Genomic DNA, 17,214 nt, shown 5'->3' with positions numbered 1-17,214 from the left:
GCTGGGATTCTGTCAGGCTGATTTACTAAGTGATGGGTAAAAATGAGTAGAGTATAGGTTAGGTAATGGGAGAGTTCTAACCAGTTTAATTGTTGTAGGGAGGAGCAGTGCTGTGACCTGTGAGGGGAGTCAGTGGTGAATTTGGCTATTTTAATAGGATTCAAGTTTGGAAAGTTCAGTTTTGCTAAGTGTAATAAAGATGGGAGAGGCATAGAATAGAGAAAAAAGAAGATGAGCCCTTGTAATGTCTAATCTGGACTGATTTGTAAGAAATGGTTTGATGCGGTAGAGAGAGCCAAGTTTGATATGAGATTTTTTTTGATAGATTGAGATAGATGAATATCGAATTTCAATTTGTTATCAATGATAACATCTAGTAACTTAGTTTGTGAGGTGGTGTTTATGATTGCATTGTTAGAAGAAAGCATTTATTATTAGAAAGTATGTGTTAGAGGAAAGCATTAATTTTAACAAAAAGGCTTACAGTATATTTGGGTACTGTTCATTGTTCAGATTAACCTTTGCCTGGACTAAAAGGGTTCATATGACCTGTTGTGAGTGATATCATACATGTTCGTAAAACCTGCAACACTTTAAAACTCGTACAGTAAACTCTCAGTTAACCGACACCCATGGGGATTGGTAGATGCTGGATAACTGTAGTTTCTGGTTGCTTGAGAGTTACTATTAAAAATAGGCCTGACTAATACTGTACCCTATACTATTTGTTTGGTTTGACCTGTTCTCAGGTTGGGGAGAGAGGGAATTTATTCCTATCTTCCTTTTTAAAAGTCTAAAAGTCTAAAACATAAGGTATGTTTCTGTGTGTGTGTGTGTGTGTGTGGGGGGGGGGGGGGGGGCACAGAAAGTGCAAGACATGAAAATTGCACCGTACTTCTTCAATTTTTTTTTCTGGTTGCTTGAGTTCCAGTTAACTGAGAGTTTACTATACAACTTTTACTACAACATAAGCACAACCTGCTGGCATGCTAGATACCTTGCCCAAATAATGTCTCTTTTCTGGGACAGACACACATTTCATCTTAATTAGTAGCACTTTCACTCCTTCAAACACAACCTGGACAAATGGATGAACAGCTGCAAATACATCCCTGACTGGGCCTCACAATCTCTCATGGAAAAGGGTAGCAAGTACTGGAAATTACAGTGGCTAGTCTACAAATAATCAGCATGATCAACTGCCTAGTAATACCCCATGAACCTTTATGAACCTATGTGTCAGTCCCATACTCTCCATTTTGATATACCACATACAAGCTAATGTCTACTGCAGTGGGGAGCACAGGAATCTCTCTCACTCAAGCTCTTATGTAGAGTAACAGAACCCAGAGTGAGTGGCTTGGATAGTGTGTCCACCCCTCTCTCTCTATTTTTCATTGGGTTGATCACCACCTACACAGACGTTCTCATGCTCATAAGGAAAAGTTTGGGCTGGCTTCAAGCCTCAGTCCCATACCATCTGAATGCTTTGTGGGGTACCTAAAGAAGAAGCTTGAGGAGCCCTGAGTAATTCCCCACATGGAGCGAGTAATTAAGGATGCTGTTTTAAAAAGGTTGGAGATATCCCAGTGCTGTCTTGTTGGCCATCAAAAATATGGATGCCCTTTACAAGACCTTTCCTGAGTGGGTAAATCTTCTTACAAACTGTGCTTGTGCTGATTCCAATGCACTCTCTTTGGTTTAGCATAGGTTCTAGAGATAAGAGCACTTTGTCACCTGACAAAGAGTCCAAACCTCTGGAGACATGTAATAAGAGTGTGTACTCCTCTGCTACATCGAGACTTATGGCCTCAACTATCCATCTCACTTGTCCAAGTCTCAGCTCTATATGATTAAAACTGACTGGAATAGCTTGAGAACCTTTGTGAGTCTGGGCTGAAAAGGGACCTTCTTGGATTTCGGTCTTCAGATTTTAAAGTGGATTCCTATGTTGTCCACTAGAAATTTGACTGTTCAAACACTTTTGTTAGAGTCAAAGCTCTATGAATGTGTCTACACAGAAGAGAATACCTGAGGTTATTTACTTTTATGGACGAACTCAGAAACAAGATACTACAAGTTCACTTTTAGGGGAAGTGTTTTTTGCCTATTCGACTCAGGACATGGTCAATGACTTGCTGAGGATGAAGCAGGCTTTCACCCCTATGGAGTGTCTATAACACCTTTTTTTTAACTCTTAAGTTGCACTACACAGTCTTGTCCTTCCTGGTCCCAGCTAAGTCTTCCAAGAAGATTATCCCCAATGACAAGTTTACCACAGTTCTGATTCTGGTACATGGGTGCCCATGGGAGGTTCCCTGAGTTTGTCTCAATTTAGACACCCACTGCAAAGGATCTGTGGGTTCTAGAGATAATACTTCTCTATCTTGTCCTGGAACTTATGTACTTTTCACAAAAACAACTTCAGTGGTAGATCAGTCTGGCTCAGCAGAGCTGTTTGGATAAGTGCATACTGTACTATTAAAAGGGACTGTACAGACTGTCTCACTTTTGGAGCAAGAGCAATGCCTTACAACCATACTGAGTCATTATCTGTGTCAATTTATTGCACTGGTTTATGCATATGCAAGCTAATACTGAAAAATTATATGGTGCTGCTTACTGTGATGGATTTGAAGTCTTCTTAAGACACTCAGTCTTGCTGGCTGGATTCTGCTGAAATCAAAGAAAACACATTAAGAGACAAAGCCTTTAGTCTTCTTTTGATACAAGTTAAAATGCAATTTTACATAGTTAATACAATAATATAAAAGTATTACTACCGAAACTGAATGTATCTAACAACTTTTTCTTTTACAGACCATTCTGTGAAAATATTTTATCAATTAGGAGCTGTGTCTGCTTTAGTTTAACTTGATTAATTTATTTTTTTGCAATTACAGAATTTAATTTATGACTTAGAACTGTTCCATTAACTCTTTGCAACTGCTGAATTAACTATAAGAGACAAGAACCATGTGCTACTGCAAGCATTTATACACTGCTGAAAATATACAGTTTCAATGTAATTTTAACCATAACATTTCTAAACTGCCTATACACTTTAGTTGACAGTGAAGTATACACTGAAGAATGCTATTTACATATTAGTCCATTAGATGTATAAATACAATATTTAATTTTTCCTTAGCTGGGGTAACCAATACTAGTACAGATAAAATGATGGTCCAAAAACCAGTAATAAGACTCCAACTTAAAATCAGTGATAATATTACAACTTGGCAAATTACTTTTGAACTTATTACAATGTATCCTGTACAGTATGTAGTCATACAGACTGTTTGCTATTCATGCATTTCAATCTAGTAGGTATCCTGGACCCATTTTTTTCTCTACACATATTCATTGCTAGACATTAATTTCATTTGTACTGAATTCTTCTGCATTTCTACATGCAAAGACTATCATTTGTACTGAAATCTTCTGCATTTGTACATACAAAGACTATAAAGTACATTTAGTTTAATCTTACAAATTTTATAACATTAATATTAAGCAAAATCTTATAAAATGTTTATGTCTCTTTGGAAATATCTAGTGGAACTGGCACCAAAGGCATATGTCCTCTTATTTTAAACTACATACTCAATTAAAATTATTCGTGCTTTTTTATACCAACATTGTTTTGCCAAAAACATATTAAAAATAGTGACCAATCTTGTTCAAATGTTTTACATATCTTTACTTTCTCTTGTATAGCTGTAATAAAGCAATTTTAAGCCATCTCTTGTTTTTAAACCATCTCTTGTATAGATTTACAGTTTAACAGGTTGTAAATACAAATTAATATTAAACAATACAATAATAACCATTATGATAGATATTAACAACTTATAAAATATCTTATACTGTCAGGTTTAATCCAGTTTACCAGTATTTTTAATACACTAATACCTGTTTTTCCCTCCCTCTAAAAAGAGTATTGTCAAGAAGGAATGAGATATTTCTTCCTGTAGCTTTATTTTAGACCCTTGTGCAGTACTGCTTATACAATCAGTGTAAAACTGAGAAAGTGTCCCTCGCCCTGTAGTATACTACAGTATTGTTTATTTGCTTTAGAGTGTACACCAGCCCAATACTTTGGCCACACATCTGCTTCACTAGGCTATCAAACTATAAACCCCTGTCTGATTTGATCATTTTTATAAAGCTTTTGCTGTTTATTACCACTAGTAGGCATTTACACCCTTCTGCACAATTGATTTGAACTGTATGTATACTATAGCCCATTTGCTGGCTGTACTTGATGCAACTGAGGTTTTTTTTTTCTTTTAACCTTTACTTGCAAACAGATTATCAGTGACATATATGCACAGTTGTGACATTTTATTATAATTACCAAATAGTGTTGCCTGTAAACATTTTAACAATTATGTTTTAATAACAATAATGTTTTAGAAAAACTCAAGCTACTTGTCTGGCAATCAGTCTTGTTGTTTATCTTATCTTTCCAACATTTCCTGTAACTATTCATCTAGTCTAGGAAGGTCTGAGCTCACATTTTATACTCTATAAACTATAGTTAATTCTTTTGGCATTTTTTCTTTAATTTGATTGTGATTGGCATAACTATGCATTTATACTACATAAATAGACATTATTTTACAATTAGCTTACATGGATTTCAGTATTTTTATTATTTATTTATCTATTTAACTGTCTTGCCATTCATTTTACAAAAAATAATACCATCATCATCACCATGGATCTTTGTATAAGAACATCTGTTCTTGTGCCAATGCTGATAACAGTGTCATAAACATGTCCTGTGTCCATTCTTTTTATATGCAGAAAAACATGTTTTTAAGGAAAACACATTGTTACAGTGTTCTTTAAAAGCAGATTTTGCACTTGCATACATCCTGTTTTTAAGTCTGTAAGGGAAAAATGTCCATTTAGCAGATTCCTTATTTTCCAAGTATGGGTGCTGATCACATATTACTAAACTCTGTTTCTGCATTTAAACAAGCTTTATTTTATACCTTATTTATGCTACATATGTGTAACAAAATTACTTTCAAACTTAAAACACGGTTGAGCATAATCTTACAATTCCTTGTTTTTATTTTAATGTACTCAAAACACTTTTATTATTGTTTATGATTATTATTTGGCCTGGAGCAATGTATGTATATATTTATTAATATTTTGTATTTTGATTTAGTTGTTGCTCAAAAATTTATATAAATTGGTATTTATGCCTTATAGCTAATGACATGATGGCACATTTTTGCTAGTATATATGAAGTGATTTGTATTAGCATTTTTAAAACACAATATTAATTAGAAAAGCTTTAAATAGATACATAGGCATTATAACTGCATTATTTTATACTACAGTTTAGTAATGGGTGGAGTTAATCTGTGTCATATATTAATATTAATTAAGGCACCCATTACGGTATATTATAAGTTCAATAAGGCAGATATATAGGCACTTTTAGGATTTTATAGCTTAGCCATAGTTTTTTACATAGTAATATATATTCCATTTTATAAACTGTATATATATTTTTATGAAATGCTTATAGTAAAGGGGTTTATATAATATGATTAGCATTGTACATGATCGTACTTTTAGAATTTATGTAAATGCATTTTTGTTGTTGGATTAATTTAGATACTCAATGATAGGAAGTGATGTCATTAAATTTAGGAGTATATAAGGATCTTTAAAAAAATATGTAATTATTTATGGCCTGAAGAAGCCTACGGGTGAAAGCGCTTGCCTTTCTGACTGTTTTTGAATAAAACCAGTTTTATGCACATCTGCTGACTAGTCTTTGTCGTGGTGCATCACAGGTGAAGTGAATACTGCCTTTGTTTCATTTCATTTGTATTCTGTGGATTTTTACCTATTGGAACTATTTGCTGCTGTATGGACTGCTGAATTGTGCTAGGGGGAGAATCGCTTGGTAAGGATAAGCGAGCTTTCATTTATGCACCAGCACTATTTAAATTTGGCACCATTTGGGTGCCGTTCTGCCGCATAGCTTCATTACTATTTACATTATTTTAACTGAATCTAAGAAGGAAGCAATTTAGCTGCCAATATTTGTTTATTTATTTTAACAATTATGTTTTAATAACAATAATGTTTTAGAAAAACTCAAGCTACTTGTCTGGCAATCAGTCTTGTTGTTTATCTTATCTTTCCAACATTTCCTGTAACTATTCATCTAGTCTAGGAAGGTCTGAGCTCACATTTTATACTCTATAAACTATAATTAATTCTTTTGGCATTTTTCCTTTAATTTGATTGTGATTGGCATAACTATGCATTTATACTACATAAATAGACACTATTTTACAATTAGCTTACATGGATTTCAGTATTTTTATTATTTATTTATCTATTTAACTGTCTTGCCATTAATTTTACAAAAAATAATACCATCATCATCACCATAGATCTTTGTATAAGAACATCTGTTCTTGTGCCAATGCTGATAACAGTGTCATAAACGTATCCTGTGTCCATTCTTTTTATATGCAGAAAAACATGTTTTTAAGGAAAACACATTGTTACAGTGTTCTTTAAAAGCAGATTTTGCACTTGCATACATCCTGTTTTTAAGTCTGTAAGGGAAAAATGTCCATTTAGCAGATTCCTTATTTTCCAAGTATGGGTGCTAATCACGTATTACTAAACTCTGTTTCTGCATTTAAACAAGCTTTATTTTATACCTTATTTATGCTACATATTTGTAACAAAATTACTTTCAAACTTAAAACACTGTTGAGCATAATCTTACAATTCCTTCTTTTTATTTTAATGTACTCAAAACACTTTATACTGATATGTATTTTTGATCACATTATATAGAAAACACATTAAGAAACAAAACCTTTAGTCTTCTTTTGATACAAGTCAAAATGCAATTTTACATAGTTAATTGAATAATATAAAAGTATTACTACCAAAACTGAATGTATCTAACAACCTTTTCTTTTACAGACCATTCTGTAAAAGTATTTTATCAATTATGAGCTGTGTTTGCTTTAGTTTAACTTGATTATTTTTTTTTGCAAGTACAGAATTTAATTTATGACTTAAATCTGTTACATTAACTCTTTGCAACTGTTGAATTAACTATAAGAGACAAGAACCATGTGCTACTGCAATAATTTATACACTGCTGAAAATATACAGTTTCAATGTTATTTTAACCATAACATTTCTAAACTGCCTATACACTTTAGTTGACAGTGAAGTGTACACTGAAGAATGCTATTTACATATTAGTCCATTAGATGTATAAATACAATATTTAATTTTTCCTTAACTGGGGTAACCAATACTAGTACAGATAAAATGATGGTCCAAAAAACAGTAATAAGACTCCAACTTAAAATCAGTGATAATATTAAAACTTGACAAATTACTTTTGAACTTATTACAATGTATCCTGTACAGTGTGTATTTATACAGACTTGTTTGTTATTCATGCATTTCAATCTAGTAGGTATCCTGGACCCATTTTTTTCTCTACACATATTAATTGCTAGACATTAATTTCATTTGTACTGAATTCTGCATTTGTACATACAAAGACTATAAAGTACATTTAGTTTAATCTTACAAATTTAATAACATTAATATTAAGCAAAATCTTGGAAAATGTTTATGTCTCTTTAGAAATATCTAGTGGAACTGGCACCAAAGGCGTATGTCCTGTTATTTTAAACTACATACTCAACAATTAAAAATATGCATGCTTTTTTATACCAACATTGTTTTGCCAAAAACATATTAAAATAGTGACCAATCTTGTTCAATTTTTACATATCTTTACTTTCTCTTGTATAGCTGTAATAAAGCAATTTTAAGCCATCTCTTGTTTTATAAACCATCTCTTGTATAGCTTTACAGTTTAACAGGTTGTAAATACAATTTAATACTAAACAATACAATAATAACCATTATGATAGCTATTAACAACTTGTAAAATATCTTATCCTGTCAGGTTTAATCCAGTTTATTAGTATTTCTAATACACTAATACCTGTTTTTCCCTCCCCCTAAAAGAATATTGTCAAGAAGGAATGAGATATTTCTTCCTGCAGCTTTATTTTAGACCCTTGTGCAGTACCGCTTATACAGTCAGTGTAAAACTGAGAAAGTGTCCCTCCCCCTGTAGTATACTACAGTATTGTTTAGTTGCTTTAGAATGTACACCAGCCCAATACTTTGGCCACACATCTGCTTCACTAGGCTACCAAACTATAGACCCCTGTCTGATTTGATCATTTTTATAAAGCTTTTACTGTGCATTTATACCCTTCTGCACAATTGATTTGAACTGTATGTATACTATAGCTCATTTGCTGGTTGTACTTGATGCGACTGAGTTTTTTTTTTCTTTTAACCTTTACTTGCAAACAGATTATCAGTGACATACATGCACAGTTGTGACATTTTATTACAATTACCAAATAGTGTTGCCTATAAACATTTTAACAATTATGTTTACATTTCCTGTAACTATTCATCTAGTCTAGGAAGGTCTGAGCTCACATTTTAAAATCTATAAACTATAGTTAATTCTTTTGTCATTTTTCCTTTAATTTGATTGTGATTTGCATAACCATGCATTTATACTACATAAATAGACATTATTTTACAATTAGCTTACATGGATTTCAGTATTTTTATTATTTATTTATCTATTTAACCATCCTGCCATTAATTTTACAAAAATTGTTTGATTAATACCATCTGTGATTTTATTTATTTTTAAAATTCAGAACTTTAACTGTTTGGTGTGGTGTTACTATACAATTATAAAAAATTGTAAAAAACTAAATAGATATTAGCTTAACTAACACATGTTTATATTTACATTATTTATATTTGCTTTTGTGCATTGTAAACAAATGTACTCTAGATGAAAAGAACATACATGCATGTCTGTCTTGTATCTATATATCTTTATACAAGCATGTCAGTCTTGTGACTTGAAATCTTTACTCTTATTAACTATTTTTATTTAATTTTTATACACTAAAACTGTTGTGTACCTTTTGACTATGCTATTAGAATAGCAGTTATATACTGTACTACTGATAAATGTCTTGCTTTAACTGAATGAAAGTAAAACATTTGAGAATGATTTGTCCAGACATCAGATCCTACCATCCTACCATGTATGTTTAACCATTTTCAAAACATAAACATATTATAAAATATAGTTCTTTTGCACAGATTAGCTGTGTATGCAGGAAGTTCCCAGTCTCTGTCAGTTCAGCTAATTTATTTCCTTTATCCCGCAACTGCTGTTGAAGAATTTCCTGTAATGTTGCATGGTCTTTCTGACATTCTTTAGTAAGCTGTTCTGCTGAATTTGAAACTCCTATGCACTTTTGAAAAGACGTATGTATAACTTGTCTAAGCTTCCTGAACTCATTGTGTCTGTCTCTTAGAAGTTTATTAAATTGTTTTATAACAAAATGTACTAGAGGTTCTATCAGTAACATATTTGACTCACATGTGGTGACAGGACATAAATGCTCAACATCTGAATATAATGGAAACACTTTACTCTTAGTTAATTCTTTATCACAGTCTATTTTTTAGCAATATGATGCAATACTTTTTATGGCATAATACACAAAATGCAGTTTTTGTTGAAGCACACAATAAACATTTGTCATATTCCACATGGTTTTCTTTGAGATACCAGTCAAATATTGTAATACATTTGTATAATGCCTTACTATCAACCTGCCCTAATAAGGTTTTGCATTTACTAATGTTCTGCGTATACCAACATTGCAATTTACTAAAGCTTGGTTTACTCCTGCATGAATTATAAATAATATCCATACTGTCTAATAACATCCAAACTGTCTAATAATATACAAACTGTCTAATAGCATCCACACTAAAAATGTGACACAGAAAAAAGTCTTACCAGTTGCAAGAAAACAGGTGATCAGGCTGTTGTTGCTGATGGCTGGAAATTTTTTAGAGTCACTTGAGAAGCTGGTGAAGTACAACAGGCAGCGGATTGCTGTACAAGTGGATATCCACCTTTTCTTGGGGAATATATGGCACTGTGACTTTCTTGAACTAGTCACACTCCGATTTAGACATCTAAAAAACTTTACTACTGCAAGCTGCATAGACTGGAATACTTCTGTTTAGGATTTACACATACGTACAAATGTTAGTTACTGCAATTTGACTGAAGTGACCCTCTGCAGGGGTTACCATCACTCCCCTTGTGTTTGAATGCAGATTTTAGGTTCAAATGCAGGCTCGCTTGCCATTGAAAAATTATATGGTGCTGCTTACTGTGATGGATTTGAAGTCTTCCTTAGACACTCAGTCTTGCTGGCTGGATTCTGCTGAAATCAAAGTCCGGTTAAAGTTGCATTCACAGTCTGTTGCATACAGAAACTTGCAGAATATAAACTAATGAGAAAATATACTTTGCAGCATCAACTTAGAGCAGTAACAAATAACTTTTTATAATAAACCAAATGGACTAACGTTACAGCTTAAAGTACTGTTCCACTTTACTTCTCATATAGTACAGATCATGTGAGAGATATAACATTTACCTCAAGACAAATGTGTCTCTACCAATATCCCTAACATAACTGGATTAATACAGATCTTTATATACAACTTTAGTCATGCACATACATATACATTTCCTCTTGGTATTCTATTTTGGAGAATTGCTCATCCTGTAGAAACAATACTAATTGTTGCAGATGCTGACGCAAATGCTGACTTAATATTATTTTTAAGCTCCCTTGTTTAACAATGTCTTGTCACATTTTTGCTGAATTTATAAGAGGCCAGCTTTTCTGACAGTGTGAACATCCTGTATTCTATTTGGATCTTTGTATAAGAACATCTATTTTTGTGCCAATGCTGATAACAGTGTCATAAACATGTCCTGTTGGCCATTCTTTTTATATGCATAAAAACATGTTTTTAAGGAAAACACATTGTCACAGTGTTCTTTAAAAGCAGATTTTGCATTTTTGCACTTGCATACATCCTGTTTTTAAGTCTGTAAGGGAAAAATGTCCATTTAGCAGATTCCTTATTTTCTAAGCCACAGTTATTTAGTATGGATGCTGATCGCATATTACTAAACTCTGTTTCTGCATTTAAGCAAGCTGTATTTTATACCTTAGTTATGTTATATATTTGTAACAAAATTTTACAATTCCTTTTTTTATTTTAATGTACTCAAAACACTTTATACTGGTATGTATTTTTGATCACATTATATAGAAAACACATTAAGAAACAAAACCTTTAGTCTTCTTTTGATACAAGTCAAAATGCAATTTTACATAGTTAATACCATAATATAAAAGTATTACTACCAAAACTGATTGTATCTAACAACTTTTTCTTTTACAGACCATTCTGTGAAAATATTTTATCAGTTATGAGCTGTGTCTGCTTTAGTTTAACTTGATTAATTTATTTTTTTGCAAATACAGAATTTAATTTATGACTTAAAACTGTTCCATTAACTCTTTGCAACTGGTGAATTAACTATAAGAGACAAGAACCATGTGCTACTGCAAGCATTTATACACTGTTGAAAATATACAGTTTCAATGTCATTTTAACCATAACATTTCTAAACTGCCTATAAACTTTATTTGACAGTGAAGTATACACTGAAGAATGCTATTTACATATTAGTCCATTAGATGTATAAATACAATATTTAATCTAGTAGGTATCCTGGACCCTTTTTTTTTCTCGACACATATTCATTGCTAGACATTAATTTCATTTGTACTGAATTCTTCTGCATTTCTACATACAAAGACTATCATTTGTACTGACATCTTCTGCATTTGTACATACAAAGACTATAAACTACATTTAGTTTAATCTTACAAATTTAATAACATTAATATTAAGCCAAATCTTCGAAAATGTTTATGTCTCTTTAGAAATATCTAGTGGAACTGACACCAAAGGCATACGTCCTGTTATTTTAAACTACATACTCAACAATTAAAAATATTCATGCTTTTTTATACCAACATTGTTTTGCCAAAAACATATTAAAAATAGTGACCAATCTTGTTCAATTTTTTTACATATCTTTACTTTCTCTTGTATAGCTGTAATAAAGCAATTTTAAGCCATCTCTTGTTTTTTAAACCATCTCTTGTATAGCTTTACAGTTTAACAGATTGTAAATACAATTTAATACTAAACAATACAATAATAACCATTATGATAGCTATTAACAACTTGTAAAATATCTTATACTGTCAGGTTTAATCCAGTTTACCAGTATTTTTAATACACTAATACCTGTTTGTTCCTCCCCCTAAAAAGATTATTGTCAAGAAGGAATGATATATTTCTTCCTGTAGCTTTATTTTAGACCCTTGTGCAGTACTGCTTATACAGTCAGTGTAAAACTGAGAAAGTGTCCCTCCCCCTGTAGTATTCTACAGTATTGTTTATTTGCTTTAGAATGTACACCAGCCCAATACTTTGGCCACACATCTGCTTCACTAGGCTACCAAACTATAGAGCCCTGTCTGATTTGATCATTTGTATAAAGCTTTTGCTGTTTATTACCACTAGTAGGCATTTACACCCTTCTGCACAATTGATTTGAACTGTATGTATACTATAGCCCATTTGCTGGTTGTACTTGATGCAACTGAGTTTTTTTTTCTTTTAACCTTTACTTGCAAACAGATTATCAGTGACATATATGCACAGTTGTGACATTTTATCATAATTACCAAATAGTGTTGCCTGTAAACATTTTAACAATTATGTTTTAATAACAATAATGTTTTAGAAAAACTCATGCTACTTGTCTGGCAATCAGTCTTGTTGTTTATCTTTTCTTTCCAACATTTCCTGTAACTGTTCATCTAGTCTAGGAAGGTCTGAGCTCACATTTTATACTCTATAAACTATGATGAAATGTTAACTGAACAAGATACACCACGAGAACACTTCCTTCAAAAACGAATCTCCTTTATTCCAGATAGTAACATACACAAGAATGAGCGCTTTCGCGTGCTTCTTGCACGCTTCTTCAGATATAAATTACCCTATCTATCCTTGCTCTTTATATACCTATCAATACTACCAATTAGACTTTAAACAATTACACAATTAAACAATTTGGTAATTAACAGTAAAGGTTCCCACTTCTTCCTAAAAAAATCCATGCTATGCATTTGACTTCTATCTCGGATATTACAAACAACTTGTAATTTCCACTTTTCTACGGTGATATTCCTTCAGCAGATAATAATAGTAATCAAAGGGTACCTTCTGAAAAAACAAAATGATATGCTAATGATAAAAACATCAATATTGATGAGCATATATTCACTGATAGCAAAACATTAAAAACACTTGTTACTCTCACAAGTTTAAATAACTAAAATATATATGTTAAAAACACTAATTATATATGGGGTATGTTTCATATACAATAATATCAAATAGAAACTTCCTCTTAAAGTAAATAGTAAATAACTGGATGCAACAACACCTAAAATACAACTAAGTTTCTATGTAATTGCTGACTTCATACCCCGGATCCCGTTGTGAAGTCAGAAATTTTACTTTTTGTCAAACCCTATGTAAAATCTACAAAACGTGGCTCCACTAACTGTCATGGTCATTAATAATTTTCATCTAACTTGTACTAAAGTATGTCCTATTGTATACTCAATGTTAAAATAAATAGCACATCTAAAATTTGAGTTTAGAAATTTTTCACGTAAAACATAACAAAAGCTTGACTCAAAGGTTCCCTTGCTTGTACCGATTATCTCAACTCACTATTGTGCATAAATACATCTATAACATTTAAAATACCTAAGTTTTGCATAAATTTTAGTCAAGAAGATCTAAACAATTCTGATATTAAAGTGCTTCATATTATTGGTCTATTTAATCAAGATATGAGGCAGTATATTTCTCATGTCTTGTCTAATATTATATAGTTCATATTTGTATAGCATCAATAATGATATTAAATATGTATAGAATTCAATATAAATAATGATGAATAATGATAATGATAAATAATAAGTCTATAGCAAATATGACTCAAGCAATAAATGGAATCTAAAATATAAAAAATGTGGATGAATCATAAATACAAAACTATATTCCTTAAGTATATCAATTATCCTATATTTGGTATGGCAGATCTGTTACTGGGAATTCTGACCAATGACATATAATTCTATCTTATTTTTCACTACTGGATGGAATCAACACAAGGAATATATATAGGAAGCATGTAAGCTAATAATTGAATAAATAGATGAAAAAATTCCTCAAAAGTATGTATCAATATATAATATTCCATTAATTCATCTTCCCTTGAGTCAAATAACTCTAGGCATATGGTTCAAATATCATTCCTAGTGCTGACCCAAAATTATCTAGATATATATGGCCCAAAATATTCAATCGATCCCATTGATTAACCTACTTAAAAATTCCATATCTGACTAAATACATAATAGAGAATAAATAAATAAATATTTAAATGAATAAATAAATACATAAATCTCGTATGCAATCTTCAGAATTTCATCAATTCAAAAGCAGGTTCATACAATCTAACCATAGAAAATAATTCTTAAACTTGATGGAATCACATTCTTGGAACATTATTACAGCCCAGAGGCTTCCTATGTTATTCTAGTTCTCCATTATATATATATTTTTTCAAACATTATAAACATATGTACTAAAAGAAAAAATGTACATGTGTATCATAATATGGGGATAGTACATAACTGGCTTAATTATTCCAGAAAAGGTTTGACTGTAACATAGTTATTAATCCCGGGGTCTCTGTGTGCCCCTGACCTAAAAATCCACTCCATCTCTAATTTCGCTAGGGCATTGTTATTGTCACCCATCCTGGGGCTAATATCTAGAGTTTGTAAGACTCTGAAGTTAAAATGATGTGTCGGATTTAGAATGATATGTTTGGCCAATGCATTCAATTCATTTTGTTTACGAATGTCATAGATGTGATTGTAAATGCGCTCTCTCAGTCTCCTCTTGGTGAGACCGATGTAAAAGGCTTGACAGAGAGCACAATTGGCCATGTATATTAAATTCTTAGTGTTACAATTCGTATGTGCCCTTGGTAAAAAATCAAAGTATCCATGAGGATGTCGATATTCTTGTAGAGTGGTGATGTACTGGCACATGCTACATTTCTTGCATGGATATGTTCCTGGTGTACCATCTGTATCCTCCCTAGCATAGACATTCTTATGTAACTTAGGAGAAAAGATTGTTTTCAAATTGTCACAGGTTCGAAAGACAAAACCCGGTTTGTCGCCTACTATTGCCCTAATGTCATCTGTAATAGTAAGAATGTTCCAATGTCTATTTATAATCTTCCTGATTTCATTGATGTCATTTGTATATTTCAAAATAAAATTGATCCTGTTATCGTGTGTACTATACGTTGCTGTGTATTTACCTCTTAATCTACTCTTGCCTCCAGGTTCCTCACAACAACTACTATACGTCTCCTCAACCCTATTCTCATGTGGTATAATATGATGTCTTATCTCTTGAACTAACTTACTATTATACCCCCTGGCCATAAATAATCTTTCCATCTTGTCTGCCTCTATCTGTAATGTGGCCGGATCCTTGCATATTCTGGATAACCTCGAAAACTGTCCTTTCATTATTCCAGAGAACATGAATCTGGGATGCATGCTGCTGTACTCTAAAATTGTGTTCCTCCAGCATGTCTTTCTAAACAGCTTGAATGATAGTTTATCTTCTATATCATAATATAAAGTTAAATCTAAAAAATTAACCTCATTATAAGAGTACTCATATGTGAATTTCAAAAATGTGGTCGTTTCCTCTAGATAATCAACAAAGCTCCTCAGCTCATCAGTAGTGCCATCCCATGCCAGTATCACATCATCAACGAATCTCTTGTACATACATATCTTATCCATCCATGGGCTATTGAATATATGTTTCTGCTCCCAGCAATATAATACTAAATTAGCATAGGAGTTCGCGCATGGGGTGCCCATAGCGACACCCCATGTCTGCAGGTAGTATTTGCTATGAAACATAAATATATTACAATTTAGTACTAACTCCAGTAGTTGACCGATTAGAATCTGCCTGTCTCTTGAGAAATCACTCAGGGCAACCATTATCTCCCTCACAGCCTGTGTACCATATTCGTTGGGGATACATGTGAATAGATCACGGACATCTAATATAACTAAGAGTAGTTTCCCATTCCTCTTAGGTAAGAGGTCAAAGGATTCTAAATCTTTTAATAGATGTTGAGTGTCTCTAAGAATGGTGTGAATTCTATTCACTATTGGCCTCAACATTTTTTCTAGAAATATTGAGATGTTGTATGTCACCCACTGTCTACCTGACACTATGGGTCTCATAGGTATCGGTTCAATTTGTTTGTGTATTTTCGGCAGACCCTTTAGCACTGGTACAAGTGGTTCTTCTATGTGAAGAAAATCAAACATTTCTTTACTGACTTGTCTGCACATCAGGATGTCATACAACTCATCTCTTACATTCTTAATTATGCTCATGACTCCTTCTAACGTGAGTTCTTCATAAGTGTCATTCTGAATTAAAGTAGCTTCTATTGTCTTTATATATTCTACTCTATCTAAAAGCACCACTCCTCCCCCTTTGTCAGCGCTGGTTATTATTATGTCATCATTGTTCTTCAAATTCATCAAAGAATTATACTCAGCTCTATCTAAGTTAAAAAATCTATTTTTAACATGTTTGTTAGCATACAAGTTGTAAATATCTTTCTCGCATGTTCTCACAAAACATTCTACATTGGATGGCAATATCGGGGAAAAGGTGCTTTTGCGCTTAAAAGTAGTATCAACAATTCTCACTGTGTTCACTTGGTTTTTAAAGAACATTCTTAGAGCTACTTTTCTAGCAAACAATCTTAAGTCAGTTAAAGTTTCAGACAATCTGCTGTATTGTGAGGGTACAAAATTCAATCCTCTGTTCAAAAGTGAAAGATCAGATACAGACAGGTTATATTTAGAAAAATTAAACACCAATAGAGTCAGTTCCAGTTCCTTTTCTGTTGTTTCTCGTACCTGTCTGTTGAGAATTTCCGCTTCCTCGGACCTCGACTTGCTGATCTCCCTCTGGTTAGCGTATTCACTCTG

At 32.4% G+C, this 17,214-nt stretch overlaps 1 protein-coding gene across 1 annotated transcript in view; it reads right to left on the bottom strand.

Annotated features, from left to right (window-relative positions):
• The window catches only part of SPRYD7 (SPRY domain containing 7), a 374,970-nt gene extending 358,014 nt beyond the window's left edge, over positions 1 to 16,956 (bottom strand). The window contains exon 1 of the mRNA XM_044072029.1: positions 16,434 to 16,956. Within this exon, the coding sequence (XP_043927964.1) occupies positions 16,434 to 16,956 (523 nt within the window). The remainder of the gene's footprint in view (positions 1 to 16,433) is intronic.
• Positions 16,957 to 17,214: the final 258 nt, after the last annotated feature.

The sequence above is a fragment of the Protopterus annectens genome, chromosome 5.part0 (assembly GCF_019279795.1).
Source record: "Protopterus annectens isolate FY-2018-M chromosome 5.part0, PAN1.0, whole genome shotgun sequence".
Classification (NCBI taxonomy): domain Eukaryota; kingdom Metazoa; phylum Chordata; order Ceratodontiformes; family Protopteridae; genus Protopterus; species Protopterus annectens.
The sequence above is the reverse complement of the archived record's forward strand: the minus strand, read 5'-3'. Positions and strand labels throughout refer to the sequence as shown.